General features: G+C 37.9%; 1 protein-coding gene across 4 annotated transcripts in view; it reads right to left on the bottom strand.

Moving 5' to 3' along the window:
• arhgap32b (Rho GTPase activating protein 32b) overlaps positions 1-20,490 on the bottom strand; it is a 121,123-nt gene that overhangs the window by 22,218 nt on the left and 78,415 nt on the right. The window contains exons 7-13 of one of the 4 annotated variants that reach the window (XM_033977785.2): positions 19,999-20,136; positions 18,851-18,943; positions 18,600-18,722; positions 18,215-18,292; positions 15,925-16,006; positions 12,914-12,964; positions 12,229-12,303 (exon numbers count right to left, since the gene is read on the bottom strand). In XM_033977785.2, coding sequence (XP_033833676.1) covers positions 12,229-12,303; positions 12,914-12,964; positions 15,925-16,006; positions 18,215-18,292; positions 18,600-18,722; positions 18,851-18,943; positions 19,999-20,136 — 640 coding nt within the window. Of the gene's footprint in view, positions 1-6,145; positions 6,292-12,228; positions 12,304-12,913; positions 12,965-15,924; positions 16,007-18,214; positions 18,293-18,599; positions 18,723-18,850; positions 18,944-19,998; positions 20,137-20,490 lie in introns of those variants that run through there. The other 3 variants (XM_055226920.1, XM_055226921.1, XM_055226922.1) reach the window with 3 other exon arrangements.

Below are 20,490 nucleotides of genomic sequence, written 5' to 3'. Positions count from 1 at the left end.
CCAGCGTGCTTACGTGCACTTCCTGATTATCAAACAAAAAACGTTTTACAATTAGATCCAGACATCAAGCAGTTTTTTGATCTCAAGAGCTGCTTATACATAAGATCTGTACTGGGGCAAAACAAATTTTACTCAAATAAATGGGAAAGAATCAGGTAAAGGAATTTAAAGAAAATGGAAACACTTTCTGACTGTACCAATCCTCTCCAAAGCAAAACAATAATAACAATGTCCCATATTACTCAAAATTGACTCTTGTGAGCTTTAAGCCATGTTAGAATGCTGTTACCTCAAAAAAGTTATGCTTTTTATGTTTCATTCACACATGTTTGAGTAATACCTTATTATTATTCTGTCTACGTCTCCAAAGCTCTAAATGCTCAACACCTTGTGATGTCTTGTAGTGGCAGTTTTGAAATTAACAGCATTCACTTTTGGTTTAGTAAAGATTGTCAATTCCAGGGCTGAAAGTATCAAAATGATTCTAGTGAAGGTGTATGAAGTGTAAAAACATACTAGAGCACAAAGTATCACCACATGACATCACAAGGTGGAACAGAGTGTCTGTTTGAGAGAAGAACTCAGCCTAAAGGGTTTGTGTGTTAAACATGTGTGAGAGAAACACACCACAACTCCAGGTCTGTTTGTGATGAGGAAACAACATTATAACATAGATCAGAAAATAGCGTAATATAGGCGTTTTAAGACGCTGACCTCTGTTACTGTACTAGCATCTGTAAACAAGAGCCAGCACTGCATTTTAGAGTAAATACCACTGAACCCTGCGGGAGAAATTCCTTCGCTGCCCACAGACAAATGTGCTGATGGAGCTTTGTTTACTGACTATGGAGGCATCAGGGCCCTCCGTCTCCTATAAGGGCTGAGACTGTGCAATAGTACTATCTACTGTGACACATCCCTTTTATTTAGTAAGCAGGACTGACTGGAGGAAGTGAGGAAGCGGAGGAGGGTGGAGGAGGGCAGGGCAGACACACACTCCCATCTGCTCACTGTCAGTGTGAGGACGGCTTGAGGCCACAGATCTTAACTGAGCACAGCATCACAAAGAGCCAGAGGAGCAAACCACTCCTGCTGCTGCTGTGGACAGGGCAATTCATTTGTAGACAGGGGGCAGACACAGGATACAGATACAGGCTGGGTCATCGGACAGGGGTAGTGCTCAAAGCTACACGATGCCATTTAAACAACATCTAAAGAGAGGAGAGGGGGGTTATGTCTGACAGATTGGATTGTGTAATCACTATTGTTTTGTGTAAGTCTGACCATGTGAACCTAATGATTTTAAAAAAAATGGTATAGGTTACTTAAACTATCTGCAGTGTCCTGTATTTTTGGCTTTCAATTTGGTTTGTGGAAAGTATTCATGGAGTTCAGCTTCTTAAGTTATAATGTCGTTTACTTATCAAAAACAGACCTGGAGTTGTGTTGTGTTTCACTCACACACGTTTAACACACAAACCCTGCTTAGGCTGGGTTCTTCTCTCAAAATGAAAACACTCTGTTCCACCTTATGATGTCATGTGTCAATACAGGAAGTGCTCCACTGTGTTTTTAAACTCCTTACACCTTCACTAGAATCATTTGGATAATTTCAGTTTTGGGATTGCCAATCTCTAAATGGTAGCTGTTCATATCACAAAGTGGAACAGAGCATTTTGAGCTTTGGAGACAGACTAATAATGCAAGACCACATTTTGAGGATTTAACACCATTCAAAAGATCAATTTTGTTTCAAATTAATTAATAGTTAATTGTTATGGCAACAGTCCTAATTTTTCATCATTCTGAAACCTATAGAAACATACTAAATTTATGCTAAAAGTTGAAACTAGATACTCATTCAAACAAGTGTTGATGCTAAAATATTAACACATAAAGACAGGACAAACTTAGACCTTTCCTGAATAGTTGTAGACCACTTTAGTAACTCATTCAAATATAATACATAGTCATTTACACAGTACTACAGTTGTGCTAATGAATAGCAGTATCTATGTCATGTGAATAACAACTGCTCAACTGTTCAAAACAACATAACCACACATTTCAGGCCCTGATGATAGATATTTCTGAAGGCAAAATGAGATGACAGATGCATAAACTATAATACTCATATATCACTCTAAATAGACTTTGCTTGCTGTGGTACAATAGACTCTATATAAGCCCATTTTCAACAGGAGAGATTCAGTACTTGACAAACACTTGACAAAGCTTTTCCATCTGCGAAATGAAGCCAGGTAGTGACGAGACACAAGGCCAAACAAGCAAAGGAACAATTACAGGCATAATTGGAAACATCATGGCCCCTCTTCTGTGCTCCGGCTCTGTACTTCTATTCAATTAGTGAGACAGCTCCCAAAGCCAGGAGACAGCTTCAAATAGGGATGAACAATTTGGGAAAAATATCCAATGGTGAATTTTCTGACAAGCACTATGATTATGACTGAATTAACAATGTATGTTTTGATAGGAGGATTCTGTGCAAACTTGACATTTTAAACATGTCCAAAAGCATTAAGAGAAGACTGAAATCTGAAATGAAAAACTAATACAAGAATCACATGCATTTCAGAACATGTGCGGACAGGATTTATACCAATAAAACGACATATGTTTAAGATGAATAACTGCAGTTAAACCTGTCATAATAATTACTCTATAGACTCATAACAAATGATAGATGGAATAACAGTGGTAAATGATCACATTTTTATATATCGCTTTTCCACCTTTAAAGCACTCAAAGCACTTTACATCAAGGAACCACTCACCCTTTCACACACATTCATACACAAGTGTACACAGACACTGGGAACGTGTCTTGCCCAAGGACACAACAGCAGCACTCGACAGGAGCTGGAAAAACATCGAGAACCTGTGGCCGAGTGGATCTGACCGCTCTACCAATGATGTTTATGTCGAGAGCGGGATTCGATCCACCAACCTTCAGATCAATAGACAAACACTCTGAGCTACTGTCGCCCTACTCTTGTTTATTTATTTATTTATCACACATGGGTACTTTTCTTTGTACTAGTAGGGAACGTTTTGTTATTTTTCTGTATTACAATAAGATTTGACATGAAGAAAGCTGAATACAGTAGCTCAGTGCTTATCCATTGATCCAAAGGTTAGTGGTTCGAATCCTGCTCTCGACGTAAACATCATTGGTTGAGCGGTCAGATCCACTGACCCACAAATTGGTGGTGCAATTCCAGCTCCCAAAGATGAATGCTGTCATTGTATCCTTGAACAACACACTTATCCCACCTTGCCCCCAGTGTACTCTGGTGTATGAATGTGTGTGAATGGGTGAGTGGCTCCTTGATGATATTCTGAATGTACAATATTGTTAAGAAACATGAGCTACAAGGAGATAATCCTGCTTTAGGGTTTTGCGTCAGTGGCATAAATTAGGTCCAATATCATCTTTCATTGTCAATAATATTTCACACTTCAAAATTTGTTATTGTGACAGGTCTAACTGCGATTTGCTAATTACAACAATTCAAATTTCAATATATTTCCCAGTTCTAGCTCCAAGCATCACCAACAGCAACCAAGTGATCCAGGCTCCAAAAGTAGAGCAGTGAAACTGACAGGCTGTAGGCAGAGAGATATTTGATACAAGTACTGTCTCTGATTTACTCCAGATAGTCCACCCCGAGGAGGCGAGACCAGACCCAACCTCATCTAGGCTTCACAATAGCCTTTGCTCCACTCTGCCCAGCGAGCCTCCCCCCTGAGCCTCTGCACTCTTTCTCTTTGTGGGCGGAGGGGCGGGAAATTCAAAATGCCTTTCCTTGAGCTGGAGCAAAACCACCAAATTGTCATGTAAATAGACAGGATACAGTTACCACAACCACATCTGTTATAAAGACTTGCTTAGGCCTAAGGAAAACTTTTATGGGCAAGTAAAAACTAGGCCATTTTGTGCAACCTTAATAATAATTCAATCTAATGTGAGTTTAAGTGGGATGGAGCCATTTCATTTCTGTTAGCATGTGGTTTGGAGTAGAGTTCAAACTTTGGATGAATACTATTTTTTGTGTTAAATGGAAGCAATTACAAGTGTTTGTTTATTCATACTGGAAATTAATATTGAACGTAGGGTTGTCAAATGTATCAAAAATCAGAAACTAATCGATACTAAAACTAGTATTGAAACTAGCTACTCAGTTTAGCAGATATCAATACTAAAAAAAAGTCACATTCACAGGACAGAAATGAACCTTTCCTGATTAGATTTAGAATTATCTTGAGCTGTATCAGCGAAAGTATAAGACCACAAAGAATATAGTATACGCCCATGGATCAGTATAGAAGCTACCTGGATGACCCAGGGATTACACACATATAAGGCCATGTGGGAATAGAAAAGAAAGTACTACCATTTAATGTTGAAAATCACATTCTATTGTCTAAAGAGTGTCATCTGAATCACTAATGAGTATTGAGTCCATTCCTGAGTAACGAAATTGAGTTGGAAAATTTAGTATCACGATATCACTAATCAAAGCCATTTTTTTGCATTTAATAAGGCAAAAAAATCCCATTAAGGAAAGAATATAAGGAAAAAAAATCCTGATTCTTTTTAGGTCATAATTCAGTTAAAGAGTTCCATAACTAGACGTGCACTCACAGGGACAATCAACACATGCTGGCGAGCCTTAGATGTTTTTGTTTGCCATGTAAACATCAGAACTGTGTGTGCTAAATGAAAGTCATAAGAGACAGTGACCTCTGTTCATAGCAACTGCTGAAGTGTGTCCTCAGATAAGAGGAACAAAATGCCTTATTGTTCCATGTCTGAATGCATCACTGACCACAACTATAACAGAGGGGAAGCAAAGGGGAGCACTTAAAAAAACATTAGGCTCTTACACATTTCAAGAGCCCATATTAGGCTATCTTCTGATCTATGTTTTTATAATGTTGTTTCCTCATCACAAACATACCTGGAGTTGTGTTGTTTCATACACACAAGCCCTGCATCTTTAGGCTGAGTTCTTCTCTCAAACTGAAAACACTCTCTTGTGATGTCATGTGGTAATACAGGAAGTGCTCCACAGTGTTTTTAAACTTCACTTGAATCATCTGGAAATCTGTACTGAGTTAAACGTAAAAGGTAGCTGTTTATTTGGAAACTACCACTTCATGACATCACAAGGTGAAAAAAAGCATTTTGAGCTTTGGACATGTAGACAAACTAATAATAAAGGGTTACTGAAACATGTGTGAATGAAACAAAACACAATTCTAGGTATGTTTTTGAGGAGGTAACAGCATTATAGCATGGCGTAAAACTCACAAGGGTCGATTTGGGTAATATATGACCTTTAAGGACTAAGCTCTAGTATAGTTCCATATATCTGGTCTATGTAACCTAATTTGTATTTTTCTGTCATTTTATCCGAAATAGGGCTTCAACCATTTATCGGAATAATGGAGACTAGTCCGACTATTACAATAATCAATCACATTTTGATAATCATAGCTGTCTGAACTATAACGACTAACACGCAAGCCAAAGCACTCATTATAACAAAAACCTCAATAACTCACTTTTATGGCAAATATTCTCCATAGAAGCGTTTTTACACCTTTATTTGACTAAAAACGTGTCAAATCCCAATGTGCAACAGTCAGCAGAAATCGACTACTCGACTAAAACAATCGATTACTAAAAATAATCGTTATAACAACTATCAGCACAGTAATCACACTAAAATACCCGTATGAAATCAAAAGTTTCTAAGGTAATAAACCCCGTGTCCCACAGAAGTAGGCTACACGAGCTTCAAACCCCATTAGACTCCACTTTTATCAAACTAAGCCACCCTCACGTCATATTCCCCACAAAAGAAACGGACATATTCTCCATATGTGCAATTGGAAAAAAACGACCCATAATCTGGAAATAAATTGGTCATACAGACAGGAGGGAACAATTTTTCCAGACTTCCTTAGACCGAAGTTTAGAATAGAAAATTCGCTACCACTTTGCCTATATATTCTCACTGAAATCACCCCCAACCGAGTCATATGTTCAATAATTTAAAGTAATAATAATGATCCTGCTGTGTGTTAACGTCAGTCTGATAGCATGTCTCTGTCTTACCTTGGCTCCATAACGCGAGACTCAATGACAAGATTTAATAAAAAAAAAGTCCAAAGTGCAGCTAATTTCATATCGGAGTCGCTAGCCCAAAAAGCGCACGCGGAAAAGTTAGCGACAAAAAGTTTGATTTGAGTTTAGACGGTGAAGTATTTAGCGGTAGTTTGTTGAAGTCAGTAGAGAGCGTGCTGCGCGGTGCCTCTGTCCTTGTCCTTGTCTCTGTGTCTCTGTGGTGAGTCAGCTCAGCTCCGCTAACGGCTCACTCCTGCTGCCTTCAGGTGCTCCCGGAAACATGACCATCCACCACGACCCACCACAATAAAAGCCAAAGGGAGCGGTCATTAAATTGTAACCTAAGTAAGCACTGTGATATTATTTTGAGCGCTTTGTTCGGTTGATATACTATACATCCCTAAACGTGCTTTTACATTGTTTGCCTGTTATAACGCTTTGACATTATACACAGTGACAGTTGAACAGCTCACAAAAAGCAAAACTTCACTTGTAAATTTTATTATAGTTTTATTCTATAGTAGTATTCAGTGGTGGATGAAGTGCTCAATGTTATTACTTAAGTAAAAGTAAGGAAACAGAGGTAAAAAGTTACTCAAGTAAAAATATTTTATTACCCATTTAAATATGCACTTTTAAAACACTTTTACTTTTTATTCTTAAAAAGTAAAAGTGTTGTTAATTTGTTAAAGTGTTAAATGTAGGGATATTGATAAAAAATTATACAGACTTTGGTCAGCAACAGCAATACGAATACATTTATTAATTTTTCTTATGAATTATGTGTATTTATTTTTGTTTGCACAAAGCCGAAGCTTGAACTCGAAAAATTTTGTCTCCTCAAATCATATGAAAAGTACTTTTAACTTTTCAGTCCAGTTCAACATGTAGTGGAGTAGAAAGAACAGATACCTGCTCTCAAATGTAGTGAAGTAAAAGTAAAAGTATCCACTGCCAAATGTACTTAAGTATAGATACCTAAAAATCTACACAAAAAAATCATCTGTAAAATCATCTGTAAAGTACAGTACTTTACCTCTTGTAATTCTACTGTATCTTCCACCTCTGGTAATATTATAACATTCAATACATATTAATAACACTAACACTAACAGCACTCCCCAACCCTGAATAACTGAGTGCTTTGTGCTGTAACAACCCATCTCCCTATTAGCATTTGCCTAAACTTGTCATTAAGAATCAGCAGGTGGAGCAGGAGAAAACCACTCACTTGTACACGATTGCTGTGCTGGAGAAGCTAGTATTTTGTCAAGACAGCTGCTTCAAACAATGATAGTTAAACTTCAATTTTAAATGATATTATATTATCAAATTATATTATAGCAGTATTATAAAATTCAATGCATTTCAGTAACACCTATTATTCCAAGAGTGCAGCTCCAAATGGTCAAGCAGTTATATGATCATATTTAAACAAAGCAACAGGGCCCATATTTCACTATTTTCTGATCCATGTTATAATGTTGTTTCCTCATCACAAACATGCCTGGAGTTGTGTTTTGCTTCATTCATATGTTTCACATACAAAACATACATATTTAGGCCGAGTTCCTCTTTCATTCAGAAAACACTCTGTTCCACCTTATGATGTCATATGATAATACAGGTGCTCCATTGTGTTTTTAAACTCCATACACCTTCAGTAGAATCATTTGGATAATTTCACCTCTGGAATTACCAATCTGTACTGAACTAAAGGTAAAAAGTACCTGTTTACCACTTCATGATATAATAAGGTTGGACAGAGCATTTTGAGCTTTGGAGATGTAGACAGACTAATAAAGAGTTACTCAAACATGTGTGAATGAAACAAAACATAACTCCAGGTCTGTTTTTGAGGAGGTAACAACATTATAACATGGCTTAAAGCTCACAAGAGTCAATTTTGCACGATATAGGACCTTTAATACAGACGCTGCTAATCACAAATGGTTGCTAGACTGAAAAAGGGTTATTAAAAACCTGTTGTATCATTATAGCCTACAGCTAGAAAACAAATGCAAATATAAATGTACTGTCGCCCTGGGAACAAAATGCAAGTCTTCCCCCCTCTCGCCCCTTGGTCCCCTTAAAGTATTATCTCATTAATTCTGTAACTAGCTTGGCCTGGAGCACACAGAGCCAAAATAAAGTCAGACTAATTGAAAGTCTAGAATCACAAGACCAAAGTCAGGACTCTTCCTCTCCATGTGACTGCTTCAACTGACATGTAGTTTCGTTCAATTTATTACTTCCACGACAACCATGAAACTGCAGAGGTACACACCCGGCCTTGTTACATTATAATGCATCACAAGTTCACTAACTATGAAAACCATCTCTAAAGAATAATGGTGGGGTTATGTTGTAAAGAGGTTAGAAATAGGCAGTTATGTGTGAAACTCTTAAATTTGAACTTTCACCCTGTGCTGCGTGAGCCTCTAGGTTTGGAGACGCTATAATAACACAGCTGTCGTGAGTTTAAGATGTTTAAGTAACGAAGCGCTGGTGAGATGAAGATGAATCCTTACGCAATCTAGGTCAATGTAACTGCAAACGCACATTTTATACGTTCCACCGTCTGAATGATACTTAGATCTACTAGATTAATCACAATTGAATCGAAATCACACCTTGAATAAATGCAATTAGCAAAGTGTGCAATTTTTGAGTAGCATGATGTCTTCCGCAAACCAAATAGCCTTACTCTGCATAAAAACTGCTAACCCTGTAGTTTAGTATATAAACATGTTCTGAAATGTGATTCTTGCATTAGTTTGTCAGTTCATATTTCAGTCTTTTTGTGAATTCTGCTGGATGTGCGTAAAATTAATTAATCTGAATTATTAGGACTGTCACGATAATTACTATATCGACTTATCTTTCAATATATGAAAGTCAGAACAGCATTTTTTGGGGGTTTATATTTATTGCGTGAACCTTTCTTTGCATTACCGGGACATTTCTGGTTCTGTTTTTGGATGTATAATAAGATTTAAGCCGTAAAAGGTTGAATGAATAACTTTTATGTCTCATTACAGATGCAAACAAATGACTGAAGTGTTTCATTCTGCTGTTTATTGCAGCTCATGATTTTTTAACAATATTGTAGATTTCAAATAGTTTTGGTGGTTTGAATCTGCTCTTGAATTATCGTGTCAGTGACAAAAAATCTTTCAATATTATCGTTCATCATTTATATTTACATCATCAATATATCGAACTTCAAAATTTGTTATCATGACAGGCCTAATCACAATGCTTGTCAGAATACTCACAATTTGATATTTTTCCCAAATCATTCAACGCTAGTAAAGATGACAGAGGAATGATCTTGTAGTCTTTATAATGAGACATTATGTTGTTGTCAATGTCCCCCAAACAAAGGTGTGGTCTACAACAACAGTCTGAAGAAAAGCCCTTGAGCATTACACAGGGGCCTTGCATACTTTCACCGCACCAGGAAATGACCCGAAATCCTCTGAAAAAAAGACAAATCTTCGCCTGTCCCACACTCTCTCACCATTCTCCTTCCTCTCGCACACATAACCAGCTGTCTTGGCTCATATAAGGCGCAGCTGCCCAAATGACTGGTCCCTAGACGTGCTCAGTGCCGGCTGGGAGGCTCTATACATCTGGTTGTGGGTCACTAACTGGTGGTCTGTCTGAATACAACAGTGAGCTAACACTTTATTCAAATCTCAAAACAGTATTTTCAATTGGATGTAAGCCACGATAATGACTATATCCATTTAAATAAGTGATAACTGGAATCATGATTTTTGGGGTTAATATTTATTGTGAATTAATTGGGAAGGTTTTTGTTATTTGTCTGCACTAGTGTTGTCACATTACTAAAATTTTAAACTATTTTGATACTGCTTTCTTTTCTATTCCCATGTGACCTTATATCTGTGTAATCCCTCAGTTGTTCCATAGTGGTCCATGGGTGTATACTAGTCTATGTGTCTTATACTTGTTCTGATATAGCTCAAGATCATCATAAAGTTATTCAGGAAAGGTTCATTTCAGTCCTGTTGATGTGACTTTTTTTTAGTATCGATACCTGCTCAAATGAGTTATTAGTTTTGATACTATTTAAATATCAATTAGTGTCTGATTTTTGATACTTTGACAACCCTACAGTGGCAGTCTATATTTTCATCAGCACTACATTGCACTTCAAATTATTACTTAATTATTATTTATTTTCATGACAGACCTAATTGTACGTCAACAACCCCATTTCTACTGGTAATAGCATTCAACACATTGCTAACAAGCCGATGGAGTGAAGCATGCTTTCCCTGGTTCTTGTGGGCTTCTTTCAAACTGGAACACTGACTGCAGCATGCTAACAGTTTCCATCACCATCAGTTAGCCGTGAAGCGGTTAGCGTTAGCGGTAAGGAGCGAGGGTCTGACCGGAGAAGGCAGATTTTTCCGATGCTGTGTGGCTCCCTGTAGGAATGTGCTCTTTCAGTCGCCATGGAGAGGAGACAGGGATTCTTACTGTTGCAGGACAAAGCTTAGCGCTCAATGGGTGGGTTTACAGGCCCCTCATTGTAGACGGATTAAATAAATCAAGGGCAGCGAAGACCTCGCACTAGCTCCCCTGCAGTGGTCTTTGAGTGGGGCCCAAACAGACACAAACACAGGAACCCAAGTCACCCCAAAATCATTAGCATACAACTTAAAGACGGGGCAGAACAGATGTACGATACCCTTTACAAATCTGGAGAATTATTTTCCCTCTCAGCAGAAAACAAAAACAGCAATTTAAAGGTGCACTATGTAACTTTTCAGGAAGGTGTGCCACCTGCGTGTCTCCATGGAGATGTTATTGCATTGCGTGGGATCTTTCACAGTCTGGTATCAAATGTATTTATCCTGTGTTTGGTCAATTACTGGTGTTTTATGCGTTTGAAGCTATATTTTGAGACATTCCAGGCAAAGCAATCACATTTTTTATATGCAGACCCTCCACCAAATAGTTACATAGTGTCTCTTTAAGTTGGAAGAAGGGCAATGTCACAAAAGAACTAATATAGAAAATGTTATATTGTCAGAGAGTTGACCTTGATGTTCTCACCCTGTTGGGTCTGGCATTGCTATATTATACACATTGAGTCAATACAAAAAGGATAGCAAATACACACACTTACATACTAGACTGCATTAATTACATGTTAAAGTCTAATAGTGCTGCTACCTAAAAAAGTTATATAAATAATAATGTTTATCTATGCAAGTATTTACACATTTACAATCTAGAAATTTTAGGCTTCAGACACTGGATGCATTGCTCAACCAAGATGTACTGACACAGAGCAGTTTTCCTTTGGTTTTCCTTTGCGTGAGTAAATTCAAGAGTATCAATGGCATGATTTTTGTATCAATTCAAAATATATAACAATGGGTACTGCACCCTGTCCCGTATTATAGACTGTAACTCAATATTTAAAGAGCCAATATTGCCCTATTTTCTGATCTCTGTTATAATGTTTCCTCATCACAAACAGACCTGGAGTTGTGTTTTGTTTTATTCACACATGTTTACACACAAGCCCTACATAGTTCTTCTCTTAAATGGAAAGCATTCTATTCCACCTTTTGACGTCATATGGTAATACAGGAAGTGCTCCACTGTGTTTTTAAACACCATACACCTTCACTAGAATCATTTGGATGATTTCAACCCTGGAATTGCCAATCTTTAGTGAACTAACGGTATGTTTTTGATGAGGTAATAACATTCTAACAGGGCTTAAAGCTCACACAAGAGTCAGTTTTGTGTAAGATAGGACCATGAACTTTTGCTCTTTCACCATCTTTGCCATATTATCATAATTTTCCTTGTTGAAACCTGCACAGGTGTGCACATCATATTTTCATTATCTGATAACTCCAGAAATCAGATAAAGATTGGGTTTTTGCTGTGCATGTACACATAGCCTGCTCCTTGTCAGATCTCACACTTGGGCGATGCATCCAGTGAGCTGAAGGCCTCAGACACACAGCGGAGTTAGGTTTTGGTTAGGGGCAAATGACACCACAATGTTTATATTTCTCTACCTGAACTTATGCTGTAGTGGTTTAGCGGGTCGGCCACCCATGTACTGTCCTGTGTAACACTCTCCATCTCCAAGTCTGCACACAGCGCCATGGGCAACAGACACGAATGGAGCGATGGATGAGAATGGATGGACACATAGAAAACCAAGAGAAAAAAACATTTGACATTACAAACAGAAAATGCAACAGTGGATAAAATGTTAAACACACAATTTTGTTTAAGTCAAATTTGTCTTAAATCTTAAAGGTGATGTGCCTGATCTTTATAGTCCTAAAACATGAAAAATAGAATTTGTTTATTTTAAATGCTTTGCAGCGGTCCATAGTTATTCTTCACTGTCCTAACACATTCCCAGCATCCTAATTATGACCGTGGTGAGTTTATAAGTGTGTTTCACAACTTTAAGAGTCCTAAGAAGAGTTTTACAATCACTATAAAGCTAACAACAACTAGTATAGTGACTAACAGGGCACTTCCTGATTCTCAGACAATAAAATGTTTTAAAATTAAATCCAGACAGCACACAGCGATCTCATGAGCTGCTTTTACGATATATCTACACTTCGAAAAGCACATTTGAGACAAAAATCTGGTAGAGCCACTTTAAATCAGTAACTCAAAGGCTAAAGCACAGTGTATATGTGTTAGTGGGCGGGTGGATGAAGTGTGTATACCAACACGCACACGGAGGGAAGAGACTCCAAGAAGCAGGCTGCAGGCCAGAGCAGGGGTTGGCTGAGGCAGAGGAGTCACAGTCAGATGCAACAATCAAAGACATGTGAAAACTGTGTGCGCAGTGTTAAACATGCATGGAGCCACAAGAACCAGCACACATCTTTATTAACCTTTATTATAGTAAACCTTTAGTGGTGTTAGTCTCACGAAGGCAACAGAGCAAGGTTAGTTTCATAGACTACAATATTTTTGTCAATGTTTTCATTGAGATATATATATTTTTTTATACTAAAACTAAATAAAACAAAAAGAAAGTTGACTATGACTAAAAAGAATGATTGAAATTGCACGCATTAAAGCTATGATCAAAAGTTAATATTTGAGTTGACTAAATATATTAATATTTTTGTCCAATATTAAAAAGTAAACATAAATTAGTTACAGGAATGACAGTGGGAGAGTGGAGACTAGATCCACTTTTCAATCCCAGAGCCACAAACTAGACCATGTACAATAAGACCATATACTTGACATCCAGACGTCTTTACACGACTCAGACGAAACTTAATACAATTGATCATAGTTAGTTTTAAATATAGATCATCTGGTTAGGCCTGTCCCAATGATTTTGTAATAAGACTAGAACACTTTGGGGGTTGAACAAGTTACTTTTACAGCTTCTATTATAGATACAAACAAAATAGTGTTCCATTCTTCTTCATTGCAGCGTATGTTTTAAAAAAATATATACTTTTTTTTTACAATATTGTAGATTTATAATAGTTTTGGGGGGGATAATTTTGCTTTAGGTTTTTTTTTGCTGGTGACATAAATTAGTTTCAATAATGTTGTTTATATTTTCTTCAGCAAAATATTGCACTTAAAAATTTTGGTTTTAGTCATAATTTTAGTTGACGAAAATGTATTTGATTTTATTCATAGTTTTCTATATACGATTGACTTTATATTTACTTTTTACATTTAGTTTAAAGACTAAAACTACACAGAACTGCCTCACTAAATCATGACTGAAAATAGAAAGTAATGTGAGTCAAAAGCATAAGACTATATATTAAAAACTCTTGTCAAGATTAACACTGCAACAGAGCATATGAAGATTTTAGCCTATTTCGAGTTAAAACCTTATGTTTAGTCTAGTGTGTAAAGATATAAACAACCCACTTTCCTTCTGTGTAATTCTATAACATGCAAAAAAGAGGCAAAAACCAAGCACTTTGAAAGCAAAATGGACAAGCAGGGCAAGATGACACAGGGCCTTGGTCAGGAGAGTGATTTACTGTTACGTGCTGAGAGCTACATCATAGACTGTATAAAGGAATGGACAAAGTGAGTGTGGCGTCACCCGTAGTGTGCGGCTCCAGTCAAATGAAGCTCATCGAGGCTAGCAGTTATAGGGGTGAATTTGGAGCCAAGCTGCTTATCACGAATTCCGACGGCGATTATCATAGCAACCAAAGAGCCAATCTGTAGCGAGGCTGTTGAAGGTAACGCCCCTTCCCACCTGCACCACTGGTTTAGGGAGTGGGCGCTTAGCAACACTGTCAATCAAACCTATTGCTAATGCTAGCAGGAGTGACCTCAGGGAAAGAAGGTGCCTGATTTGTCTGTTATTAATGCTTACATGTTGACTTACGGACAGAATAGCAAAATAAAAATACCAGGATCATGTAGAGCGGGTGAATACGAGCATTTTAAGACCAAAAGGATGAGCCTGACAGCAGCAGTTGCAGAGAGAGGGGCGACAATTTTCCAATGTAAAGTGAATTGGCCAGAGTAAATGGAGCCGGAAGTGCACCCATGATCACTTCCTATTTGTAACGCAGCAGCTAACAGGTTAGCTATGTCCATTTATATATACAGTCTATGAGCTACACAAAGGGAACCCTAAGTCACCTACATCCAGCTGACTGTTATTAATCTAGTCTTAAGTCTATGTTTTAGTCATTTTCTTCACTACAAAACACATTTCAGTGCCTAAAAGTGAGCACTGAACTGAGTGAGTCATATCGAATGAGTCACGTTTTGGATGTGAAAGAAAATGACGTAGTTTGATTGATCTACAGTCTGCGGGTATTTCTACACAAGTGGTATTTCATCTGGATTGCAGTATGTGGTTCAGTGTCAGTTCAAAGTTCAAGCACACCTCATCTAGTCATAAAACCCACACAAATATTTAACTCTACTTGTTCCCAACACTCTGGATGTGTGGTGTGTTCATTTGCATAGTTAATATTAAAAAGCACTTAAAAAGGAAAGAGATGACGTTTTCCTTTGCATACATATCAGGCTATCGAAGTTTATGATATAACCAGTATGCAAATATATACCAGTGAAGGGAAGATAGACAGAAATGCTAGTGCTATGTTAAATGTCTAATCATAAAAGTAAGAAAAGTTTAATTTTCAACTTAGCATCAGTTGTTTGACAATCACAACTAAAGTGACCACCTCAAATAGTTGTAAAAGCTGGACAAGTTGGTGGGACATGGTGGGATAGACAAAATAAAGGTGTTTTTTTTTTTACAGCTAAATACTGCAATAAAAGGGTGCAATTTTCAATGTGTGTCCCTTACAACACAGTTAGTGTTTGGGATAGGAATAGATTACATGATGTTACAACCCGGAAAGACCAGTTTTCTATGTAAACAATTCTACACCATTCATGTGGCACTAGTGAGAAGGAGGGGGATTATTTAAGCGTGCGTTCACACTTGTCCTTGTTGGGTCCTGGTTTGAGCCCAGTTTGAGCCCCCTGGTTTGAGCCCAGTTTAATGTATGTAGAGTTGCATTAGTCCTGTTCTAGTCCTGGTTTAGTCCCAGTCTAATCCAGGATTAGTTTAAAATTTACTCCCAGTTTGTGGTCTATGTAGAAGTGTGAATGCACCCTAAACAAGTGGGGTGCGGGACAGGTGGTTACCATAGCTACAACTATTAAAACTCATTATCTGCCCTCTGTGATCTACTCTTAACACATTTCCTGGTCCTGAGGAGGAGTCATACCTGGTTTTGGCACAGAGTTGGTCATAGACTGTGGCACTTTGTCATTTATGAGCTCCACACACTCACTGGGAAAGAAGCCAACCTGCAACAGGAGAGAGGGAGGAGAGAAAACAGGCGATCAGGCTTCCACAATATAAAGACAACTCCACCACCTCTTATGTATAAATTAAATTAAATTAATATTTAATTCTACTTGTACATAAACACATTTGTATAATTGTGCCTTATTTGACAATTTAAGTAGAGCTTTTTGCCACTTATCTAAGTAGGTTAGACAATTTTTTGATGTCAGTTTGTATATTGTAATGTCTGACCTACTGTGTCCAAGTCATTTCTCTTGTGGATCAAAAACGCTTGACAAAGTCCAAGACAGTTGGAAAAGGGACTGCATTCTGGGTGCTTTGAAAAGTCCACGACAGTCATTGTACAGTGGTGTCCAACTTAAATGTGAATGTGAATGTAACTTTTCTGGTGAAGGGTCTGCCACCTATTTGTCTCTATGGAGATGTCATTGCTTTACCTATAATGTTTCACAAAATGGTAAATAGTCACATTTTTATATAGCACTTTTCCATCTTCAATGCACCACTGAAACATTCACAGTTACATTCACACACCAGTGTACACAGACACTGGGGGCAAGGGCAGGTTTCATCTGTGTGAGCTGGACTCACACTCGCCAACCTGTGGATCAGTGGACAAACACTGCTCTAAGCTACTGTCCCCCACAATGGTAGTGTTTTTGAGCAAGAAATGCAAGATAGACAGAAGTATAATGTGGAACATTCTAGGCAAAGCAAAAATATCTTAACTCCATAGTCACAAGCAGGTCGACCATTCTCCAGAAAAGTTCCATAGAGCACCTTTAAACATTGAAAACTTTATTCAAACTCCCTGTAACTCCCCCATGTGAGGCCCACTAGGCTAACAGTTAAACCTGATAGTGTACTCATGACAGTAAATGCAGCCAGATGTTGCCCTGTCCACTCCAACATACTACATACTACCCCCAACTGGACAGTGGTGGTTCTGCAGATTTCCAAACAATAATACAATACAATGAAGAACATGCTATGCATTTGTCTATAAAGTCTAAATAAAGGAGGTTTAAAAGGGCACTTCTTGCTCATGTGAAACAGTAGGGCACAGACAGTGCAGTGTGTTAGTACCAGCACACGGCTCTGCATGGGCAAAAGGCCAAAACAAACAGAGGGGCTGCTGCCTGTGAAACCCACCACACAGGTCACATGGGGCTCACACTATTTCAGTGCATTGTCTGTCTGTTCAATGAGACCTCTATATGGAGATATGGGTATTTTTTAATCCACAAAATCGATCGTCATAAGATTTCTATTAAACCTCATTTTTAAAAGGTGAATAATTTCATAATATTGTTTAAAACCTTTTAAATTATATTTAAGCAATTAAAATACAATCTATAATCACATATTTTTGATTTTGAGCCTTTCCATAAGTCTGTCTGTGTACTTGCTAGCACGGAGTAGCAACTGGCAAAGTTGTTTAAAATTGTCATTCCTGTCACCAAACCACAGATTTTCAATAGGTCAATCCCATTAAAAAAATGAAGAAGGAAGTCTGCATATTTTAAACAGGGATGCACCAATACAATACTGGCATCAGATATCGGCTTTGATATTGAAAAATGAGGTGGATCGGATATTGGCGTCCAAGATATTGGTTTAGCCAGTATCTCACTCTGGTCTATAAATTGGTGTAATAAGAAGACTTACTGATCAATGTTGACCAAAATGTCTCATAACATTTTACTTGTATTTTTACAAAACTGTTCTCTAATTACTTTAAATGACAGTTACAAAACAAAATTTGGATAATTTTTTACCGCACCATTTGTGTTTAAAGGAAATACATTTTTTATTTTAATGGCAAACAAGAGAATGAGCCATCAGTCTTCAAATATGTGTGTAGGTCCTATAAGAAGTCAAGTTATAATGTGTGTTTTTATTTTACTTTCACTGCTGGCTTAGTTAAAAACAAGTTTTATTGTAGTATTGGTTTAATTTTAGTTTTCAGAACTTTATTTAACTCTGAACTCTTTCTTCTGCTGGTCTGCATCAGAAATAATTTCTTTTTAGGAATGAATCAAATCATCAAAGACGACAGAGCCACTGGCTGCTAGAGTAAGTCTGAAACAGTCACACTACTTTCAGTAGGTACAGCCTTTTATGTTTGTGCTGAAAAACAGTGACTCAGAAAGAAAACACTTGTCTTTGAGTTTATCTGTGTCACTGAAGTTTCCTAAAGTGTGCACCTGAAATCCATGTTTGCCCCTCCACCAGGTGGTGTCTTCCTTTGGAGGCATGTCAATCACAGACACGATATCGCCCACCTGCAGAGCAGCACAGGGGAGAGAGAGCAGGAGTTAACAAGAGCCACTGCTTCTATTGAGAGCTCTGATTGCAGAAACTGGGGCACTTTCTAGTAAGGATTGGCAGCCCCAGTGATTTGCATAGAGTCCTACTGTAAAAAATCCGTATTCAGCTGCTGAGCTGTTCACAGTCAACATTTGTATCGGAAAAACAGATCTCAGCATTTCCTCTTCACTCACCACTGCCTGAGTCTCATGAATCCCATACATTCTTTTGTACTTTGCACAAGAGAAAAGAAAGAAAAGTGTGACTGCGATGTAATCTGACCTCAAAGGACAGCTCATCAGAGGCCTGGGCGATGTATCGTTTAATGACATGAGCAGCAGCTATAGCTGGGACGTTGATGGATGACTCCTCATGGACCAATAGATGGTTCCCTTTATTGTCGACCTGGGAAAAAGACCAATAAACATATTTCACCCTCTGGTTTTCATCAGGTTTTATTCTAACATAAATATGAATAATAAAGTGCTCATATACAAGGACTATAATGGGACTATTCTAGATCCAAGCCTCACCTCCATCCATGTGAGCGCAGGCCCACAGTTGATTTTGTTGTCAGCGATGGCTGAGAGCCGCGAGAGGTACGCCAACAGCATCTGGGAAACTGACTAGAGGGAAGACAGCACATAGGGTCTTTAGATCAGCCAAGAGCCATGTGAATGCTACAGTACACAGTGTATGCAGTCCTCCTGTGGTAATGTGGACAGAATATTATAAACTGTCAATAAGCAGGAGAAGTGGTGATTCCAGGCATATTTGAGATCAGATCAGTTTTCAGACACAGCCGTTGGTTAGGCTTTTATTCCCCAAACACAATAGTCCCCAGAGACAAACAGGTTTCACCAGTTCACTTTATACCTCCACATTCTTTTGGTCTTATTTGGACAGAAAGGTTTGAGCCACTCCAGTTTTCATTTCACACACTACAACAATATCAGGTTTGCATTCTACACACAGCCCATTGACAGAGTGCGATTCTGAGGTCATCAGGGGTGAAAAATATGTTGTCTTGTACAAATTATTATATTATTAAAATAAAAACCTGCTCAGGTATGAGTGATCTTACACTGGAATAACGCCATACTCTCAGATGGGGGCAAGAGCAAGTTTTTCCAATAGATTGAATGGTATTCTCAAAATAGATGTCATTTAATTTAATTAAAGACTAATTTACAATGGTGAAATTGATCATTTGTATTAGTGAGGAGACCCAAGAACTCACCATATAAACAATAAAAATCCGCATTTTAACAATATTCATTTTAGCAGCCCCCATCTGTATTACATATTATATGCATATAGTGTTGTGATGTAGGGCTGAAGACAACTAAGAAATTCTTGGTCGACTAAACACATGTCCTGCCGATTGATTGGTTGGCTAAAAAGGGGGCATGGCTAAAGCTCTGAAAACTATAAAGCATCTCTATGTATCTGACCCAAACTGCACTCACAAGACTACACTTGCAGCGAGAGTTCATGAGAAAACAACAATTTATGCTGAAAAGCACTGGAACTGTACAGTATTTATATTTTTTAAAAAGCAGGTTAAACACTCACCCTGTACCGTCCCCTTTCTGCTGTTGTAACATAAATCCTAATAACTAATAACATAACCCTACATAGCCCCATTGTGATGTGATGCAATAACAGATTCAGTGCTTACTTCTGATTGGTCAGTCAGACTGTCCACTCGGGGTAACTCAGGCAGCTGGGAGAAGCGGCGGTCGTAGATGCAGAGGTGGAGATGTTTGTCCAGGACTCTGAAATCCTCATAGCTGCGCTTCACAATCCAGCTCCGACCCTACAAATATATGAGAAAGGATTAATAAATGTCACAGCATCTGATTAATGCAACAATAATTCATGGGTGTAAAACTAGAATTTTATAACACTATATAACTTTAAATAACTCACCTCAATGATACTTTAAGTCTATTTGCACTGTTTTGCACTGTTGTACAGCTGCAAAATTAGTCACAATTTAATCGAAATTACAATTTGAATAAACGCAATTAGCAAATCACAAAGGCTGCAGCTTTTCAAGTGCAATAATTTCCTCCATAAACAAGAAGATATTCTGTCCTATTCTGCATAAAAATTGCTAACCCTGTAGTTTAGATCTGTACAAAGATGTTCTGAAATGGGATTCTTGTGT

Source organism: Periophthalmus magnuspinnatus, chromosome 14 (genome assembly GCF_009829125.3).
Source record: "Periophthalmus magnuspinnatus isolate fPerMag1 chromosome 14, fPerMag1.2.pri, whole genome shotgun sequence".
NCBI classification, from domain to species: domain Eukaryota; kingdom Metazoa; phylum Chordata; class Actinopteri; order Gobiiformes; family Gobiidae; genus Periophthalmus; species Periophthalmus magnuspinnatus.
This window is presented reverse-complemented; position numbering and strand designations above follow the sequence as displayed.